This window comes from Martes martes (assembly GCF_963455335.1).
Source record: "Martes martes genome assembly, chromosome: 3".
Taxonomy (NCBI): Eukaryota; Metazoa; Chordata; class Mammalia; order Carnivora; family Mustelidae; genus Martes; species Martes martes.
The window spans coordinates 153,562,732-153,579,883 of NC_137890.1; the positions used below are offsets into that span (position 1 = coordinate 153,562,732).

The window sequence follows — 17,152 nt, forward strand, 5'->3', positions numbered from 1 at the left end:
AGACATCTATTTCACTGAGTACAGTTTTTTGAAGTTGATGGCGCTAAGTTGTACTTAATTTTTTTGTTTAGTTGTTCTTTTCTTTTGTTGTTGTTATTCCCAATTTTTGCTCTTCTTTTGTTCATTTCATGTGTGAGAGAGGTTCTGTCATCCAGATCACCCTGCCATTTTTATGTGGATGCCTTTTCCATGCTCTTTCAACTGTATTGGTCCTGAATGTATTCCTGTAGGAATTGAAGGTTATAAAATTTGCAAATAAATCTCAATAGTTACAAAAGACGAAGAAAGAAGGGCAGTGAAAGCAGACACTCATAGCGACCTGCTAATAACTAGCATCCACATGGCATTTTTCCATTTACAACTCTCTAGCTCCTCATTTCACTTTCACTTCGCCCCAGAAGGGCAGGATTGCTTCTACCCTGTATCACCAGACCCTAAGCCTGCGCTTTCCCCGGAGAGAAGCCCAGTCAAGTTCTGAACAAATGAATGACTGCTATCCCATGCTACAGATGGGAAGACAGAGGCTACAATCAAGGCCCTTGTCCAAGACCACATTTTGAAAGGCACTTGACAAGGGGGCAAACAGGGAAGCGGGAATACGGTGTGGAGGACGGCGAGCCGGCGGAAAGGACCCGGGCTGGATCCCGGGGACTGGCGTCCGGGAGGGTCCACAGAGAGATCAGCCCCTCATCCTGGGAGCTCCCGTCCGCTGGAAGCAGCTCCTTTCCGCAAGACCTGCATCCCGCCGCGCCGCTCTTCGGTTACCACGGAAACCAGCCCAGAGCGCAAGCGCGTGGAGCTCAGGAGGGCGTGTCCCCTGCTAGGGGAGAGCCGGCACTGCGCAGGCGTAGCGTCTCGGTTGCTAGGTTCCGCCTCGCGTCCCGCCGAGGAAGGTTCCCGAACCTATCTGTGCTAGCGCGCTATCGCATTTTCCTGCCCAAAGTGGAGGATAGCCCCCACCGCGACCCCGTCCTCCAGAAGGACCTCTCCGTGGACGCCCGTGGCTGTGTCCCTGTGTCCCGACGCCTCCTGCCGGCCGCCCTTCGGAGAGAGACGGAAGAGCTTCCAGGCGGGCAAGGGAAAGAGAGAAAGTAGTCAGCCATGTCGAACGCGTAAGTGATGGGCGGCGGGCTTATAGACCTGGGCCGGACGTCTTCAGGCGGAAAGATGGCTTGCTCTGCTTCTCTCCCTTCTTTTCTTCTCTCCTCTCCCCTCCTTTTCATGTGTTAGCAAATGAAGACGGGCCCAGGGTAGAGTATTAGGTTCTTGTGGACAAGGAACGCCATACGTCTGGGTCTCCCTCCCCCCGTCGCACTGCCTTCTCGCTCCGTGGAGATAAGGTCCAGAGAGCCCGTGGCTTATGCCCTGGCTGCTGTCATTTTGAAACAGTAGCACCTTCAAGACATTCTGTACATCGCCTGCTTTTTTGTTCGCCTTTCTCAGTTATCCGTGGATTGCTTGGTAGAAACACCCAGGTCCCATATTAAATCAAGAAGGAGCTTGAGGAAGCTTTATGGTACCACTCTGCTTTTCGCAAGGAATCACAGTCGGGTGGTAGGGGTACCGGGAAGAGTATGTACCCAGCCCTGAGCTGCTCCCCCAGCACTTGTGCAGCGGCGTATTTCTCTGGTCTTCATCGGGACCATTTCGGACGTGTTACGGTGCTGAGTCTGCCGGCACTGTGCTGAGTGTGTGAAATATGGCAGCACATGTGATCCTCACAACACCCAATAACGCAGGACCTGTATATGGTGTTATTCCCATTGCAGAGCAGAGGAATCAGGAACAGAGAGGCTAAAGGGTTCATTCCGGGCAAGCAGAGGGTGCCCTCCCAGGCATTCTACCTCCAGCTGCAGGCATGCTCTTACTAACCATATTTATAGGTGAGGAAATGAGGGTAGAGAGATCGAGGGCTTGCAGAGATGTTGCAGGTGGAGAAGATCGGGATTTCAGTTTGGGGCATATTGAGTTTGACGTGCCTGTTGGAGATCAAGTAGGTGGTTGAATATTCAAGCCTTGAGGTCAGAAGAGAGATCTGTGTATGAAATATAAACTCAACAGGTGTTGGTATGTAGATGGGCTTTATTAACAGGGCATGAGTGTAGACAGAGAAGGGGTCATCCAGTGGTAAGAGCAGACACCAGCAAAAGGATTGAAGGTGGGATCCCTGAGGAGGAAGCAAAATCGAGGTGTTTAGGTGAACAGGAAATAATGTTTCTGGGAGGAGGGAGTGACAGACTCAAACGCTGCTGAGACAGGTCAGAAGAGAACCGAAGTGGGCCATCCATTTAGCAAGGAAGGGTCCCATGGTTCCCTTGACCCTCGTGGGGGATGGAGTAAGAAGGTTGCCGAGAATGGGAGGGAACGGGAGGACAGTGAGCATAGCCAAGTTTTTAAAGGAGTTTTGCTATACCTGATGGAGGGAAGCAGGGCCAGGAGACAGATTTTTTTTTTTTTTTTTAAGACAGGAGGCGATGGCATGTTACTTTGCTAAAGGAAGGTGTGAGGAAGAGGAGGGAGTAGTGGGGTGATGTTGCCAGTGGGGGCATGAGCCCCAGCAGGTAGCTGGAGGTCTTGGCTTCAAGGAAGGAGCTGAGTTGTTTATCACAGGGAACTGGGGAGGGAGGAGTCTGTCCGTAAATAGTATTCATGGGTAGACACCTTGTGGGGTCCTGGAAAAGTAGTGCAGGGGGTAGACGATGGTGACAGTGAGGGGCAGTGGTGATGCCACCTGATTAAATGAGGTAAAAGGTGGGGGAGGGGCAGGGAGAATGATCTAGAAGTGGCAGTGAGGAGCAAGGATCTTGACCCCCCCTCCAATCCCCACAGCGGTCGGAGGTTTCTGGCAGAAAAGGAGCCTCTCCTGTGAGGGCTGCAGGGAAGGACAGCTGGGCCTCTCCCTTAAGCAAGAAGGCCAAGGGAATATTCTGGAAAGAGGACAAACAGCCACATAGTATTGGAAGAATCTGAAGATTTATCCTGTATAAAATATCTAGGGGAGAATTCCCATTTTGCAAGATTTAGATTTTTCGTCCAAGCACGTTGTATGTCTGAATGCTCCAGTCTTCCCTTCCCCCACCCTCCCAGCTACAGAAATCTGCCAAGCTATGTAAATAACAGTCTGGCCATTTTCAGCTGTCATATTCCGTCTTCTCCACCCACAATCCTCCTGACTTCAAAATCTGTAACACTTTTTGGTCATATGCCCAAGTCTGAAATCAATCCTGTGCTTAAAAAAATATATTCTAAGTAGTCCCATGGATAAAATACCACCTTCTCTTTACAAGGTATATTTAAAATTTCAAGAACACTTTCACATCGGTTATCCCATCCCATAGTAACCCCTTCAGGTGTCCAGAGGGGTGTCCCTGTGCAGATTTTCCCTGTGCGGAAGTGGAAGGTGCAGGGAGGCTGTGGCCAGCCTGAGACCCACTAGGTCAGGAGACAGCTTCTGATTCTAACCTTACGGCCCTTTGCCTTTAAAACCCTCCTGGCCAGACGAAAGGGAAATAAAAATAAAAACGCATGGATACTGGGGTCTCATTCACAATGGCCAGGAGGTAGAAGCGGCCCCCATGCCCGTCAGGGGCGTGCCTGGACCACTTCAAGAAGCAGCGAGGTCCGGGTGCCAGCCTCCGCACATGCGCACTTTGCAAACATTGTGCAAGCGCCACCCACTGTGTGGGTCCATTTATGTGAAATGCCTGCGGCAGTTACAGTAATGGTGACCGGGGGCTGGGGGGAAAGGGGACAGGGGTTCCTCTCGGGAAGATGAAAGTGTCTTCGAGTTAGATGCGGTCGTTGTGAATATACTAAAACCCATTGATGGGTGCCCTTTGAAAGTATAAACTTGAACATGAATTATATCTCAGTGATGTTCTTATTTGGAAAGAAAAAAAAAAAAAAACATCCTGTGGCATCCCAGGTCTCACTTAACGTTCCTGGGCACCATCTCCGCGGAAAGATGCAGGGACCGTGGGGCAGCATGGCGGGGGGGGGGGGGGGCGGTGGTGGTGGGAGGGAGAGTGGTTCCAGGCTGGCCAGTGGCTGCTGGCAGTGAAGAGAGTGGTGGGACTGTGGCCAGTGGGTGCCCAGGACAGCAGGGAACGTGGAAGGCAGGGACACCGAGGTCAGTGTCCAGAGGACAGGGCGATGATGCTAGTGGGTCGGCTCACGTGGCTGCCTCATGCTTCCTATCACCCAATGACCAGTGCCTGGTCGCTCCAGCAACGCTCTCCAGAAAAGCACCAGGTGAGGAAGGAAGAGGCTGCCGCCCAAAGGCAGGACATGGAAGGCTCAGGCTGCCAGGAGAATCCTCAGCCCAGAGTTCCAGGGGTGGGTCAGCTCAGCCATGGCCCTGGAGGGGTTTCTGCTTCTTTGACCCTGGGTGGAAGCCAATGAGTGCACTGAGGTAGGGCAGCAAGGCTTCCCTGGGCTGGGTCTGTCCCAGAGTGGAGTCTGGGCATTCCTAAATTCTGGGCATGTGGAGTCTGGGCATTCCTAAATTCTGGGCATGCTCCATCCATCAGTGTGGGTGTGGTCACCCCTGGTGGAAGCATCCTCTACCCAACATCCCTTGCTCACAATGGGTGTGGGTCTTTGTAAGATTCAGGTCACCCCACCTGCACCCCAAGGGGCAGCCTCCCCGGGGTCTTGCACAACCTTAGTGCTTACTGGTGTATTCAGTGCTTTGAAGTCTGATAAATGCCCCTTATTTTTCATTACTGATCCCACCCCCTCATTTGGAAGTTATGACTAGATTTATTTATTTGGGAATATTTTATATTCCCAAATTCTCAGTGGTGTTAAATCTGCATGTCAATCCAAGAGTCTGCTTTCTTTTCATCTTGTGTTTCCAGCCTTCTGCCTGGTCCTATCCTCCACAGCTAGCCTTCTAGAATTTTCTTCAGTTACCTCTTGTGTGGCTCCCACCATATTCATTCTTAGATGTTTAATCAGTACTGGGAAAGGGAATTTGTTTTTCCTTTTTCTTATTTTTCTCTGCATTCAATATTTGTGGCTTTTATCGATGGCTTGCAACTTTGCTGCCCAGCTGACTTCTTATATTTTGTTTTATCAAGTTCCTTGGATATTGCAACTGTGTCATTTACAAGCAGTTTCTTAAATCTTTTGTATGAATCCCTTTTCTGTCTGCTTCATCTTTTTTCACTCCTGTCTTTTAGATTTCTAGTGTGTCTCCTGAAAATATTTTTGGTCTCTGGCATTCAGCGTTTTTGAAGGGCTGACGACATCTGTTTTTTGGGGTATCTGGATGGTCTTCTTAATCAGGCATATGCCATAAATTAAATTTATTGAGAATTTTCTTGGCATCCTGTGGAAATAATCTTCGGCTTTGTACTGTTCTGTTGCTGTATTTAGCTCAGCTTGTCTCCATGCTGAACTCTCGCAGATTCCTGGGATGACCCCTCCCTGGTCAGAGGGAACCATGCTTTTGATCTGGCGCTGAGTCCTGTTTGCTAAGTGGAATTTCAGATCCCAGTTCTAAACAAAATTAGCCTATAATTTTCTTCTGTAATGCTGTCCTGACAGGTTTCGGCCACAAAACAAACCACATGGTTTGCTGTTTTATGTAACATTGGTTGGGCAGCTGGTCAGGTCAGGGGACCCCTGGGTGTGCCGCCCCCCTCCGCTGCTCCAAGTCTGGGCTTTGGTCATCTAGGAACGTGTTCCGCGTCTCGACACCCTTCCCAGCTTTACCTCCCCCAGAGCAGGTGCTTGATAAGGCAGCCTTCATCGTCCGCTCAGTTTCTGCCTCCACCTCTCCTATCCTGTTTGCCTCATTTTTTAAGGCCACCTGATGCTGGGACCAGGCAGAAGCTGCTACTATTACTATTCTAGGATGGGGTTGTTTCTAATAAATTGTCATTTATTCTGCAAGGAGGGGCAAGTCCTGTGCTAAGTGGAATCAAACTGCCCCTGAAAACGTTCTCGCTTCATAAAACCATCTGGCAGAACGTTCTTTCGTTAGCAATGGTTTTTAAAGATGTCCAAGTTTGGAGATATCTGACTCTCGCACCTCCAGGGGGGGCATGCCTGAGGCAGTATTCAGTATCCAAACTCAGGGGCGGGCTGCAGGGAAAAAGTGTATTTCCAACCGTAAATCTTGGCCCATCACAACTTTGCCACCTGCTTCATCACCCTCATTTGCATTCATCCTGAATAATGGGGACCACAGAGGGACTCAGACTATGAGCTCTGGACGTGGGTCAGCTTTGCTGTGCCTCCGTTGGCTCGTCTGTAAACTGCAGTGATGGAAGCACCTGCCTGATGGGGGCTGTTAGGTTTATGTGAGCTGAGGCCTGTAAAGCATTTAGGACAGTGACCAGCATTATGAACTTCTGAGCTCTTTTACATCATCATCGTCGTCATCATCATCATCGTTGTCATCATCTGAACCTGAAAGACTCTTCACACACCAAGAGAAGCTTCTACCTTTTGGCCAAGAAGATGAGTCTCTCATCTCTGTTCCAGGAACATAGAAATGAGACATGTAAAAAAATTATTTTTTAATGTTTTATTTAAAAATTTTATTTTTAGGGGCTCCTGGGTGGCTCAGTAGGTTAAGCATCCAACTCTGGATTTTGGCTCAGGTCATGATCTCAGTGTGCTGGGGTGGAGCCCTGTGTGGGGCTCTGAGCTCAGTGGGGAGTCTGCTTGACTCCCTCTCCCACTGTCCCTCCCCCTGCTGGAACACACACTCGCTGAAATAAATCTCTCTCTTTCTCTGAAATACATAAATAAATCTTTTTTAAAGTTTTTATTTGTTCTTTTAAGTTTGTATTAATTGACAACATACTACTATGTATTTGTTATACTTAATAGTGGAATAGTACATTTTAAAATAAAATGAAAATATTTTAAATTTAAAAACTAAAGAATCAGAAAATTTTTAATGCAAGTTGAAACTCTCTGGACCAGGAACAGCGTGGGAGCACACAGCAGTGAGCAGGCATGAGAAGGAGGCCTCGTCAGGCACTGGCACAGTGCTCTGGGATCACTGCTCCTACGGGGCCTGGCTCCAAACCAGCCTGGAGGGCTGCACTGGACCTCCATGAATCCGGGTGGGATTGCCCTTCCCAGCAGGACAGAGGTGGAGGGCACATGCCTACAGCCTGCCCTAGGCTGTGGGTGATAAGACAGCAGCTTCTCAGCTAGAAGGCAAGTTAAGGAACTCATAGACACTCAGTGTATTTAAAGAACCCCCATAAATTAATAGAAAAACAATCCAGTGGGAAAATAAGCAAAATAAATGGATAAATAACTTGAGAACAGAACTTACGCACAACCCATATGCAGGTGGTTCACCTCATTTGCAACCAGGCAAACGGACATTCAAATATTCACATTAAATTTCTCACCCATCATCTTTTTTTTCTTCTATTTCTTTTCAGTGTTCCAGAATTCATTGTTTTGCACCACACCCAGGGTTCCATGCAATACGTGCCCTCCATAATACCCACCACCAGGCTCACCCAACCTCCCACCCCCCCTTACCTCCAAAACCCTCAGTTTATTTCTCAGAGTCCACAGTCTCTCATAGTTTGTCTCCCCCTCCGATTTTCCCCAATTCACTTCTCTCCATCTCCCAATGTCCTCCGTGCTATTCCTTATGCTCCACAAGTAAGTGAAACCATATGATAATTGACTCTTTTTTTTACTTATTTCACTCAGCATAATCTGCTCCAGTCCCATCCATGCTGATACAAAAGTTGGGTGTTTATCCTTTCTGATGGAGGCATAATACTCCATAGTATATACGGACCATATCTTCTTTATCCATTCGTCCGTTGAAGGGCATCTTGGTTCTTTCCACAAGTTGGCGACTATGGCCATTGCTGCTATAAACATTGGGGTACAGATGGCCCTTCTTTTCACTATATCTATATCTTTGGGGTAAATACCCAGTAGTGCAATTGCAGGGTCATAGGGAAGCTCTATTTTTAATTTCTTAAGGACTCTCCACACTGTTTTCCAAAGTGGCTGCACCAACTTGCATTCCCACCAACAGTGTAAGAGGGTTCCCCCTTCTCCACATCCTCTCCGACACGTTGTTTCCTGTCTTGTTAGTTTTGGCCATTCTAACTGGTATAAGGTGGTATCTCAATGTGGTTTCGATTTAAATCTCCCTGATGACTAATGAATGAACATTTTTTCATGTGTCTGTTAGCCATTTGTATGTCTTCATTGGAGAAGTGTCTGTTCTTGTCTTCTGCCCATTTTTTGACACGATTATCTGTTTTGTGTGTGTTGAGTTTGAGGAGGTCTTTATAGATCTTGGATATCAGCCCTTTGTCTGTACTGTCATTTCTGAATATCTTCTCCCATTCCAAGGGTTGCTCTTTGTTTTCTTGACTGTTTCCTTGGCTGTGCAGAAGCTTTTGATCCCATTGTATTGGCAAGAGTTACAATTAAGTATTTTCTGGTCATGGTGGTGTTCTTTTATTTTTGTTCAAGGAAGAGGTGGTGGTACAGTGCTGAATAATGGTTCCGAGCTTAGAATCCCATAGACTGGGTTCAGACACTAGGGAGCAGACCACCTCCTCCCACCTCAGTGAGAGTGACGGGAGCCCCATTCATGGAGCGCGGCCAGGGTCACAGTGTGTGGTCAGCTGCAGGAAGTGATGTTGGCCATTTCTCAGAGGGAAGTGCGGAGCATGAGTAAGGAAGGGCAGGTAGTGGGACCAGAGCAAAGAACCTAGCAGAGATGCCTGCTAATGACGTTGGGAAGGTCAGTGAGGGACTCCCAGTAAAACATGGTGGATTGAATGAGCAATTTTCTTCCCTGCTCTTCCTGAATCACCTCCAACATGGCAACAGGAGATGTCAAAGGCTATAAACACATGAGGGCTAAGGGAACATTAGAGCATTTTCCAGAAGATACCATGAAAACATAGAAGGAGGGAAAGCAGGTGAGATGAGGGCGAGGAGGCAGGCCAGAGAATGTGGGACCTGAGGGCCAGCAGAGGGGGAGCGAGGAAAAGCCCACCTTCTAGCAGAACCCTGGGAAGAGAGGAGGCAAGGTCTGGTCCTTCTGAGGTGGGGCTAAAGGTGGTAGGTAGACCGCAGAGAGCAGGTGCCCCTGTGCTGGCAGAAGAGGCTCGTGCAGGCAGCCTGGCCCTGGGGATGCCACACACAGCTGAGCATGGGGTTGGGAGGTCAGGGTGACAGCAAAGAGGAAGGGAGAGCCCTCACTCCTGACTCACTGGCTCCATTCAGGCAGAGAATGAGCCCCCTGGCCAGCACGGGAAAGACCTAATGGGTTGTGGGTTTCCCCCTCATCCCAGGGTAAGGGCCAGGTTCTTGCCCACCGTCTCACCCCTGGGAGAGATAACAAGCCTCTTTCCGGACACACTGAGCTTTCCATTAGCTTTTCATCTGGTTCTTGGATATAAAGAGAGCAAAAAATTACCCAAAATGTCAACCAAAAAAAAGTCTGCCTTGGATGTGTTGGTCAGGGTCCAGTCTGGAAAAGGATGGCACACTCAGCAGGATGGTTAAGAAAGGGACTGGCAGAAGAGATGGGGACAGAGTCTCGAGGAACCAATAAGGGTCCTGAGGCAAGCAACACAGAGCGGCCACTACCTTGAGCCTTTGGTAGAAGGAGGCTCCCAACCATGTGCTAACTGGCCAGGGAGCAGTGGGGTAGGACATACCTGCATCCCATTCTCCTCCCGCCCTCCAGCTCCCTGTCTGCTGCTTCCACTGACTCAGATGAGGACAAGGAGCCTGCTCAGGCAGTCTTGAGTCCCAGGCCAGCCGCCTCTCACTTCTTATGTCCCTCATTATGGGTCTCAAGTTCATGGTTGTTGCTTAGAGCTGTTAGTCATTCGCTCTCCATCACAGGGACTAGTCCGCTGTGAATACACTGCAGTTTATCTATTCATTCTTTCATTCATAAACAGTTGGGTTATCTCCTTGTTTGGACTCTTATAAAGAAACACTATTGTGTTCATTCTCAATACAGATTTACAAGAGTTTCTCTGGGGAATGATTGTTCGTTCATAGGGGCTGCCTGTGTTTGACTTTACGAGGTGGTGCAGAATTCCTTTCCAACGTGGTCTTTCCACCTCTTAGCCCACCAGCTGTATGTATGGATAGGTCAGTGGGAAATTCGGACTCACAGCTTCTTAGTCTCTGCAATGGGTGTAATAATGCTGGTTTTGCAGGTACAGTGAGGAATTAGTCTTATCATTGAGGTGAAAGGATTTTTAAGTTATGCATTTGATAATGGTAACAGTGGTCTTGTCTGAAAATCACTTGCACCTCGAAACAGGACATAAATGGTCTGAAGGGAACTACACACCATGTTCCTGGTTCACATTTGTTTTGTTATTCCGGATGCCCATTTCATATGGCTCACAAAAGAATTTTCACTTATTCTCTTGTCTTCCACCAGAATGTATAACAAGATGTGGCATCAGACCCAAGAAACCCTCAATTCTTTGCTTGATAAAGAGTCTCAGCACATGATGGAATCCCAAAGCAATCAAATTTTCATCTTCCAAATGTTAGCCACCTTCTACATAAAATACGTGCAGATCTTCAGAAACTTGGAGGATGTTTATGACCAGATTGTCCACCCGCAGAAGCGAATACTGATCCGAAAAATCCTGGATGGAGTGATGGGTCGCCTCCTGGAACTGAAGAATGAAATGGTTGAATTGGAATTAACAGAGTTTCATTATTTTGATGACATCCTACAGGACCTAAAGTTGGCTCCTGTAAGTACTCAGCTTCTTCTCTTATCTGTTTCTTGTTGCTTTAAATCAGCCATGTAGGCCTGTAACCAATTTTCTACAGACTTTCTAGACATCTATGCTGGTTGTTGTATGAAAAGTTGAAGCATTGCCCTTCAGCTGGGCCATACCACCCTGGACAAGGACTGGGTTCCTGTAGCTTTGGGTACAGACAAATCTTCACACCACCCTTGGGTCCACTGGACACTGAAGTTGTTGTCTTCCTTGTCTCCATGGGTCTGCCCGGGTCTGTTAACTGGAGTGGGCCAACTCTTCCATAAATATCCTGAGACACAAACCCTCCCAATTTCCAGTCCCGCTGCCCCTACTTCTGTTTCCAAAGGAGATCTCCCTCTGGCCTCTGTTTCTCATCATCTTCTTCAGGATGAGCAGCCGATGGGTGGCCATTTCCTTCTTCCCAGGTGCTTGTGTCTCCTCCTGTGCTTTGGGTCTTTGGTGATGCGGGGATTTTTGGCAATAGGCCTTCGAGCCTCAGACAAGAAAGAAGGGCATCCTCCCTGTCTCTGATGCCCTGGAGCCATGAGCATTCTGCCTCACTGCTGTCCTCCCAACCTTCACCACCAAACACCCGCTGCCAGACTCCTTGGGCAAGTCTGCCAGCAGCCAGTGGACAGACAGCTCACTTCAGGGCCACGGTCCTGTGAGCTCAGTCTTCATTTTGAAAGGAACATTTCCCTAAAATAAAATTGAAAGGAGACAGTGTTCAATTTTCTACCTGGCATTTAACACCTCTTTCTTTTGAAAATAGTCAAGAGTCTATAAAGGTTATGTTTGTTTCTGAAATAGACTTTCCTAGCATTATTACGGCCCTTCGTTGGAATGGACTCTAAAGAATAACTAGAAGGACTGGAAATGTTGAAGATCCCTCTGAAACTTTAATGTTTATTGCCATTCATTTATAAGGGTGTGGATTAAAGCACCAGGATTTTTCAGTTAGGTGTATTTGACTCACCCGGGTGAGTCTACCATGAACACCTGAGGATAAACATGAAATCAAGTCATTAAATCATATCCCTAAATTGAATTAATAAATCAGTATTAAATGTGTTAACTTAATACCAAGAATATTAAATAATCTCGAAGCTGGGGAATAAGAAATTTATGAAACTTCTGTGGTGGGCTCCTTCAGATTGTCTGGTTCACCTGGTTCATCTTTTCAAAGACCGTGAACACTGAAAGGGGTGACGAATGAGGGATATTGTCCAGGAAGCCTTCCCGGTAGGAGACTCTCAACTGTGTTTCCCCCCATTTCTGGAGGGTGCATGGTGAGCCACATGACGACACGGGGGTCCAGGTGGTTAGGGGGCACGTCCAACAGCAACAGCTTGGACCCCAGGAGCTAGTGCCGGGCCAGGGAGACACGTGTGCCATCTCTGGGAGTTCCTACGTGGCTTAGCTCTGCACCCCTGTGTCTCAGCCCCCATGCCCGCCACCTGCACAGTGCACAGCTCTCTGTGCAACATGGCTCCCGAGTCCAGCCACAGCTGGTCAGCTCAGGAATGGGTACTGGTGGCGGCACCAGGCGAGCCTTCCTTCTGAGGTTCTGAAACCGAGACAGACCAGTTTCTGCCTCAGAGTCTGAACCGTGGGCTCCCAGATTTGTGAGTAGTTGGAGCCTTCGTTCTCAGATGCTCGGAAGAATGAAAAAGGCTGCTCCTGAGAGTGAAAGAGGGAGAGAGACAGAACAAAACAGATTCACCGAGAGGAGCAGAAGGAAATGCCGAGTCCTGGAGGTTTCTTCATCCCTGGACACATCCCTGCTGCTGACGGACTCTCCGCTGTGCTCCTGCCCTGGGTCCAAGAAGTCATCATTGTCCCCTGTGGCCAAACTAACCGGAAGAGTGTTTCTGCAGCCTGCCACATGAGGAGCCTCCCTAACAGGTCCCTGATGTGGAGAGACGTGTCAGGGAGAGAGGGAGTTTCTCGCCACAAGAAGTGTCCTTGATTCCGCCCTATAGAGGATGGGAAATCCCAGGATATCTGAGGTGGACGTACAGGGTGGCGTGGACGGAGGCCACTGATATGTGTCTGCGCTCTCTTCATTCTCAATGGCTGTATTTCCTGCCCCTCAAAATCTTAACTAGTGCATCAGGGGGAGCCGTGGCACGAAAATGTTGTCTTAAAAGTTGGAAAAGTACAGCACGTTAACATACTTGGTAATAAATGAAATCTCAACCTGAATAAAAGTGGAATCTTTCTCTTCTGACTGCCCTCCATTCACAGGTCTCTCTCACTCAGTGAACCACGGGAACTCACCCCAAAACTCCATTAGTCTAAAAGGTTTGGTTTTCAAAAACAGTTGCCACCTGGTATGGATACCATCTCACCAAGTCCTAAAAAAGACACCCCTTTATGTTATAATGCTTCTTTAAGGGAAGGCCTGTTCAAAATCCCCTGGATGAGGAGAAGGTGTGGAGAGTCACCCCCAAATGGGAAGAAGGGAGCTGAACCTGAGGACCAGAACCTTAGCTTTGCTGGGCCAGTTAGTCTACCAGAAGGCACCCAGGAGTGTCTGAGAGTCTAGGGCAGTGTTTCTCGATGGGGATGGCCACAGGCCCATCCCATACCCCTGAAAAACTCTTCTGCACTCCTGATTGTTGAACTTGGGCTGGGAAATATTCGTGTGACCTCCACTAACTGAAATATTTGGTAATATGCATAAATGAGAAACAGGAGTTTATATTGATTGCATGAAAATACAAGTTTCCTAGTAAAGCAAATGAACTTTACCAGTAATTTTTATAATCTCAGGTAATGTAGACAAAAATAAAAACACATTATTAGGAAAATAATTGTGATCACTTACATGCAAATAATGATGCTAATGATAAATTATGAAGTTGAATTCAAAGGCCTCTGCATCACAATGCTTTGCTATCTTAATTTGCGTTATTATTTTAGGTAGGCTGAGATGATATTATATTTCTTTAAAGGCCTTCATTAAGTTATCATTAGTTAATTGAGGATTAACTGATGTGAGTTCTCAAGTTTTACTGTAATGATTAAAATAAGGGCCATGGTGATGGTTTTTCCATGTGGTTCTGTGTCTCCTTAACAGTGATGAATTCTCTTGATGCCACTGGCCTCATCACCTCTTAAATCAGGATGGGAGGTAAAGCGTGTCCCTTTAGTGTGCAGTCCTTACTGTAGAGTTTAGACAGATCTGAGTTCTGGAATTGTGACAAAGGTGACAGTTGTGACCCACTGTGACAAAATTGTGCCCTTTGGCTTATTCTTTCTCTCCTCTAGCAACAATTAGATATTCCCATTCCCAAGTATTTTTTGAAAGAGAAGCTGGAAGTCATCAAAGGAAGAGAGAAAATCCTTGCTCAGATATTAGCCGACATTGGACTAGATATTCCCGATAAGGTTTGTACATCATTTTTATAAACATCCTTCCATAATTGATAAAACCTTTTTCTATGCATCCTGATTGTGTGGGAGACAGATTATTTCCAGTGGGAGGAAAGCGGCACCCGCCCCTCTTGCTATTCCATATGTGTAGGAAGTTGCTTCCCTTGGGGGTATATTTTTGATGACGCACGACCATTATATTTCTAGAACTTAGAAACAGAGATTGAAACCTAACGCTTTGTTGGTTCAGTCAGCATCTCTGAGACAGAGTTGATTTATCAGTTCAGCTTGAGTTCTCATCTCACACCCCTAACCTAAAGTCAGAAGTGGAATGTTATCTCGTGAAATCATTAAGTGTTAAGATAACCTACCCGTCAGTCATTCCCTTCCAGACTTTTCTGCACAACACTGCTGCACCCACCTTGTGGCAAGTCCGCTTGAGCATTTCGGTGGTCCTCGCTGCCTCCCGCACATCAGTGCTCCACGGCCCTGGCTGGTCGTGGCCCATGCAGGGAGGTGGCAGTTGCCATCCAAGCTGGGACGATTCCGAGTGAAGCGGTCACTGTAACTCCCCAGTAACTCCCCAGTGCCCAGGGCAAAGCAGCACATGTGAGCTTCCTACAGACAGGTCCCACTGAGTGTTGTCAACCTGGATCCTAGTGCCAAGGAAAATTACAAGCGCAACCAGAAGGGCAGTGGGGCAGGAACAGGATGTGCCCTGTCTGCCCGCCTTGGGACACACGAGGGTGGGCACACGGTACGCAGCGCTCTGCGCTCTCTCAGCTGTGGGCATGCTTCATGCTGCATAGAGGGCTCGCTCTTCTCCCTACAGCCCAGCCTGTCAAAATGGTACTCATTCTGCAGAGCGCGACTTGATGCAGCGTCCCTCCAGCAACCTGCACTGACCCAGCTAACTTAGGACAGTCTCTCCCTCCTCTACCTCTCCCCTAACTGACTGAGCCTCCCGCTGTATTCCATTCCTGAAGTCAGTCCAGGGCTGTTTCGAGTAGGGGTCATCTCACTGTCCCCCACCTGCTGGTGACTTCAGTCCATGCATCATTCGGAAGGAGGCACTCAGCCCTTCACCCAGCTCCCCCAAGGAATCCCCTGGCACAGAACGTTGACAAGCAGGGCAGAATTTACAGAGAATTTTATTGGGGAAGTGGAGGGTGGAGATGACATTGTACACACTATGGTCAAACCCTAAAAATTCCTCTTGGCCGTTTCTCCTTTCTGCTGTCCCTCTTTGCTGGGGCAGGGTCAGCGGCGAGAAACCTTCTTTCTCAGCAGCCAGCCCTAGCTGGCTCCGCTAAGTAGAGCCGTCCATCTCCCTCCCAGCCCCGACTTCTGGTGGGCCCAATGTTGGCAACACACCGGGCTCTGGGCAATAGCCCTTGACATCTATGTGCCTTTCTCATACCCTTCAGTGCCTCATGACACCCCATTTTCACCTCAAGCTGCTTATTTCTTGAAGACATATGCAATATATAGCCCAAAAAGAATTTTGAGAGGCAACTATTATCGTCTAGTCCTACAACTCTAGTGTTAGTGTTTACTCTTGGGTCTTCCATAAATGTTCAAAAATCTTTGTTGTATTAAGCAGACCACTCAAACCCTCAGAAGTCTTCAGTAAGGGCTGTAATGATTTTCAGAGTGACCTTGTCCGGTTCAATGCCGCCATGATATTCGTTCTGCTCTAACCTGCTCAGTGCATTCTTGGAAATGTGCGTTCACTGCAAATTTGAGGTGATGAGATCTCACCGAAAACCGAACTCTGAAGAACTGTTATGTGAAACAGCCCCCTCGAAGGGAACCAGGGTTCCACACCGAGGATTAGCGGATGCTCTTTTGGGAAGAGGGTCAGTCTTGGCACAGATTGGCTCCACCCCTTACTAACTGTGGCAGCTCATGTCAATTCTATTTCTTCGGTTAGCCTCAGTCTTCTTAACTCTTGACTGGTCAGAAGAATACCGACCTTGGGGTTGCTTTGTGCATTTGCCAAGATTATCTATGAAAAGCCTTTGGCTTCTGTAGGGTTTCAGTAAATGCCCCTTCCCTCTCCCTGCTCCTTCCTGGACACTATCCCCCCACACCCACCCCCACAGACAAGAGATCATCGTGGCAAACAGGGGCTTTGGGGATGAACCGGAGCACCCCACACTTGGGACTTCAGTGTCTGGCACCATGGCCTGATAAAGGGGCTACCCCGCCCTCTGAGACCTTGGCAAGGATTCAGCCCATGATCAGGAGTTTTCTGATTCTGAAGGCCTCTCTCTTCTGCCTCTGTCCCTGTATGAGGCTGCACCCAAGCCAAGCCATATCCCCAGCTTCTCCCTCACTCCAAAGGCCATAGAGGGCCCCCTGAATCCACTCAGAGCTCTCACAGGGCTCCAGATGCCCCAGCAACCTTGCTCTTGGCTCTCCTCAGGAAACCACACAGTCTCACACCTGGCTTTGTCTCCCCCTAGACCACCTGATTCCCCCAAGGCAGCATTTTACCACCCGAGCCCTGGTGTTTCTCCAATTATAATCTTCCCATCCCATTTGGATGTTTTGAAATGCAAATTCGTAAGGACTAGAAGACATTTCACACATAATTGAATACTCCTAGAATGATTTTAACCTCACTCGTGATTACTAGATCATCCTGTAACGGATTTTGATGTCAGCATTTTACTTCATATGATTTTTAAATTTTAAGTTCTCGTATTAAAGATATGCTTTTAATTTATATGTTTCTACTACTAAGTTAATAAAACATGAAGAGCAATTTTGAGGTTTATTGAATTCATTTTATTGGCATTCCTGGTATAATTTCCTGCCAACCTAAAATATTATGGAACTAATTGGTATTTTGTTCGGAATGGAAGAGGAATGCTTATGGGGTTTCTTAAATAGGGAACCAGAGCCTGAGCACGGCAGGTTATCAAAATTCACATAATTGGGGGCTCCTGGGTGGCTCAGTGGGTTAAAGCCTCTGCCTTCAGCTTAGGTCATGATCCCAGGGTCCTGGGATTGAG

The 17,152-nt window shown here is 47.9% G+C and overlaps 1 protein-coding gene across 1 annotated transcript in view; it reads left to right on the forward strand.

The window, feature by feature from the left end:
• Nucleotides 1-994: 994 nt before the first annotated feature.
• The window catches only part of DRC11 (dynein regulatory complex subunit 11), a gene marked incomplete at its 3' end in the record, with an annotated part of 147,095 nt that continues 130,937 nt past the window's right edge, over nucleotides 995-17,152 (forward strand). The window contains exons 1-3 of the mRNA XM_080799646.1: nucleotides 995-1,112; nucleotides 10,418-10,742; nucleotides 14,028-14,147. Coding sequence (XP_080655772.1) covers nucleotides 1,102-1,112; nucleotides 10,418-10,742; nucleotides 14,028-14,147 — 456 coding nt within the window. The 5' untranslated portion in view covers nucleotides 995-1,101. The remainder of the gene's footprint in view (nucleotides 1,113-10,417; nucleotides 10,743-14,027; nucleotides 14,148-17,152) is intronic.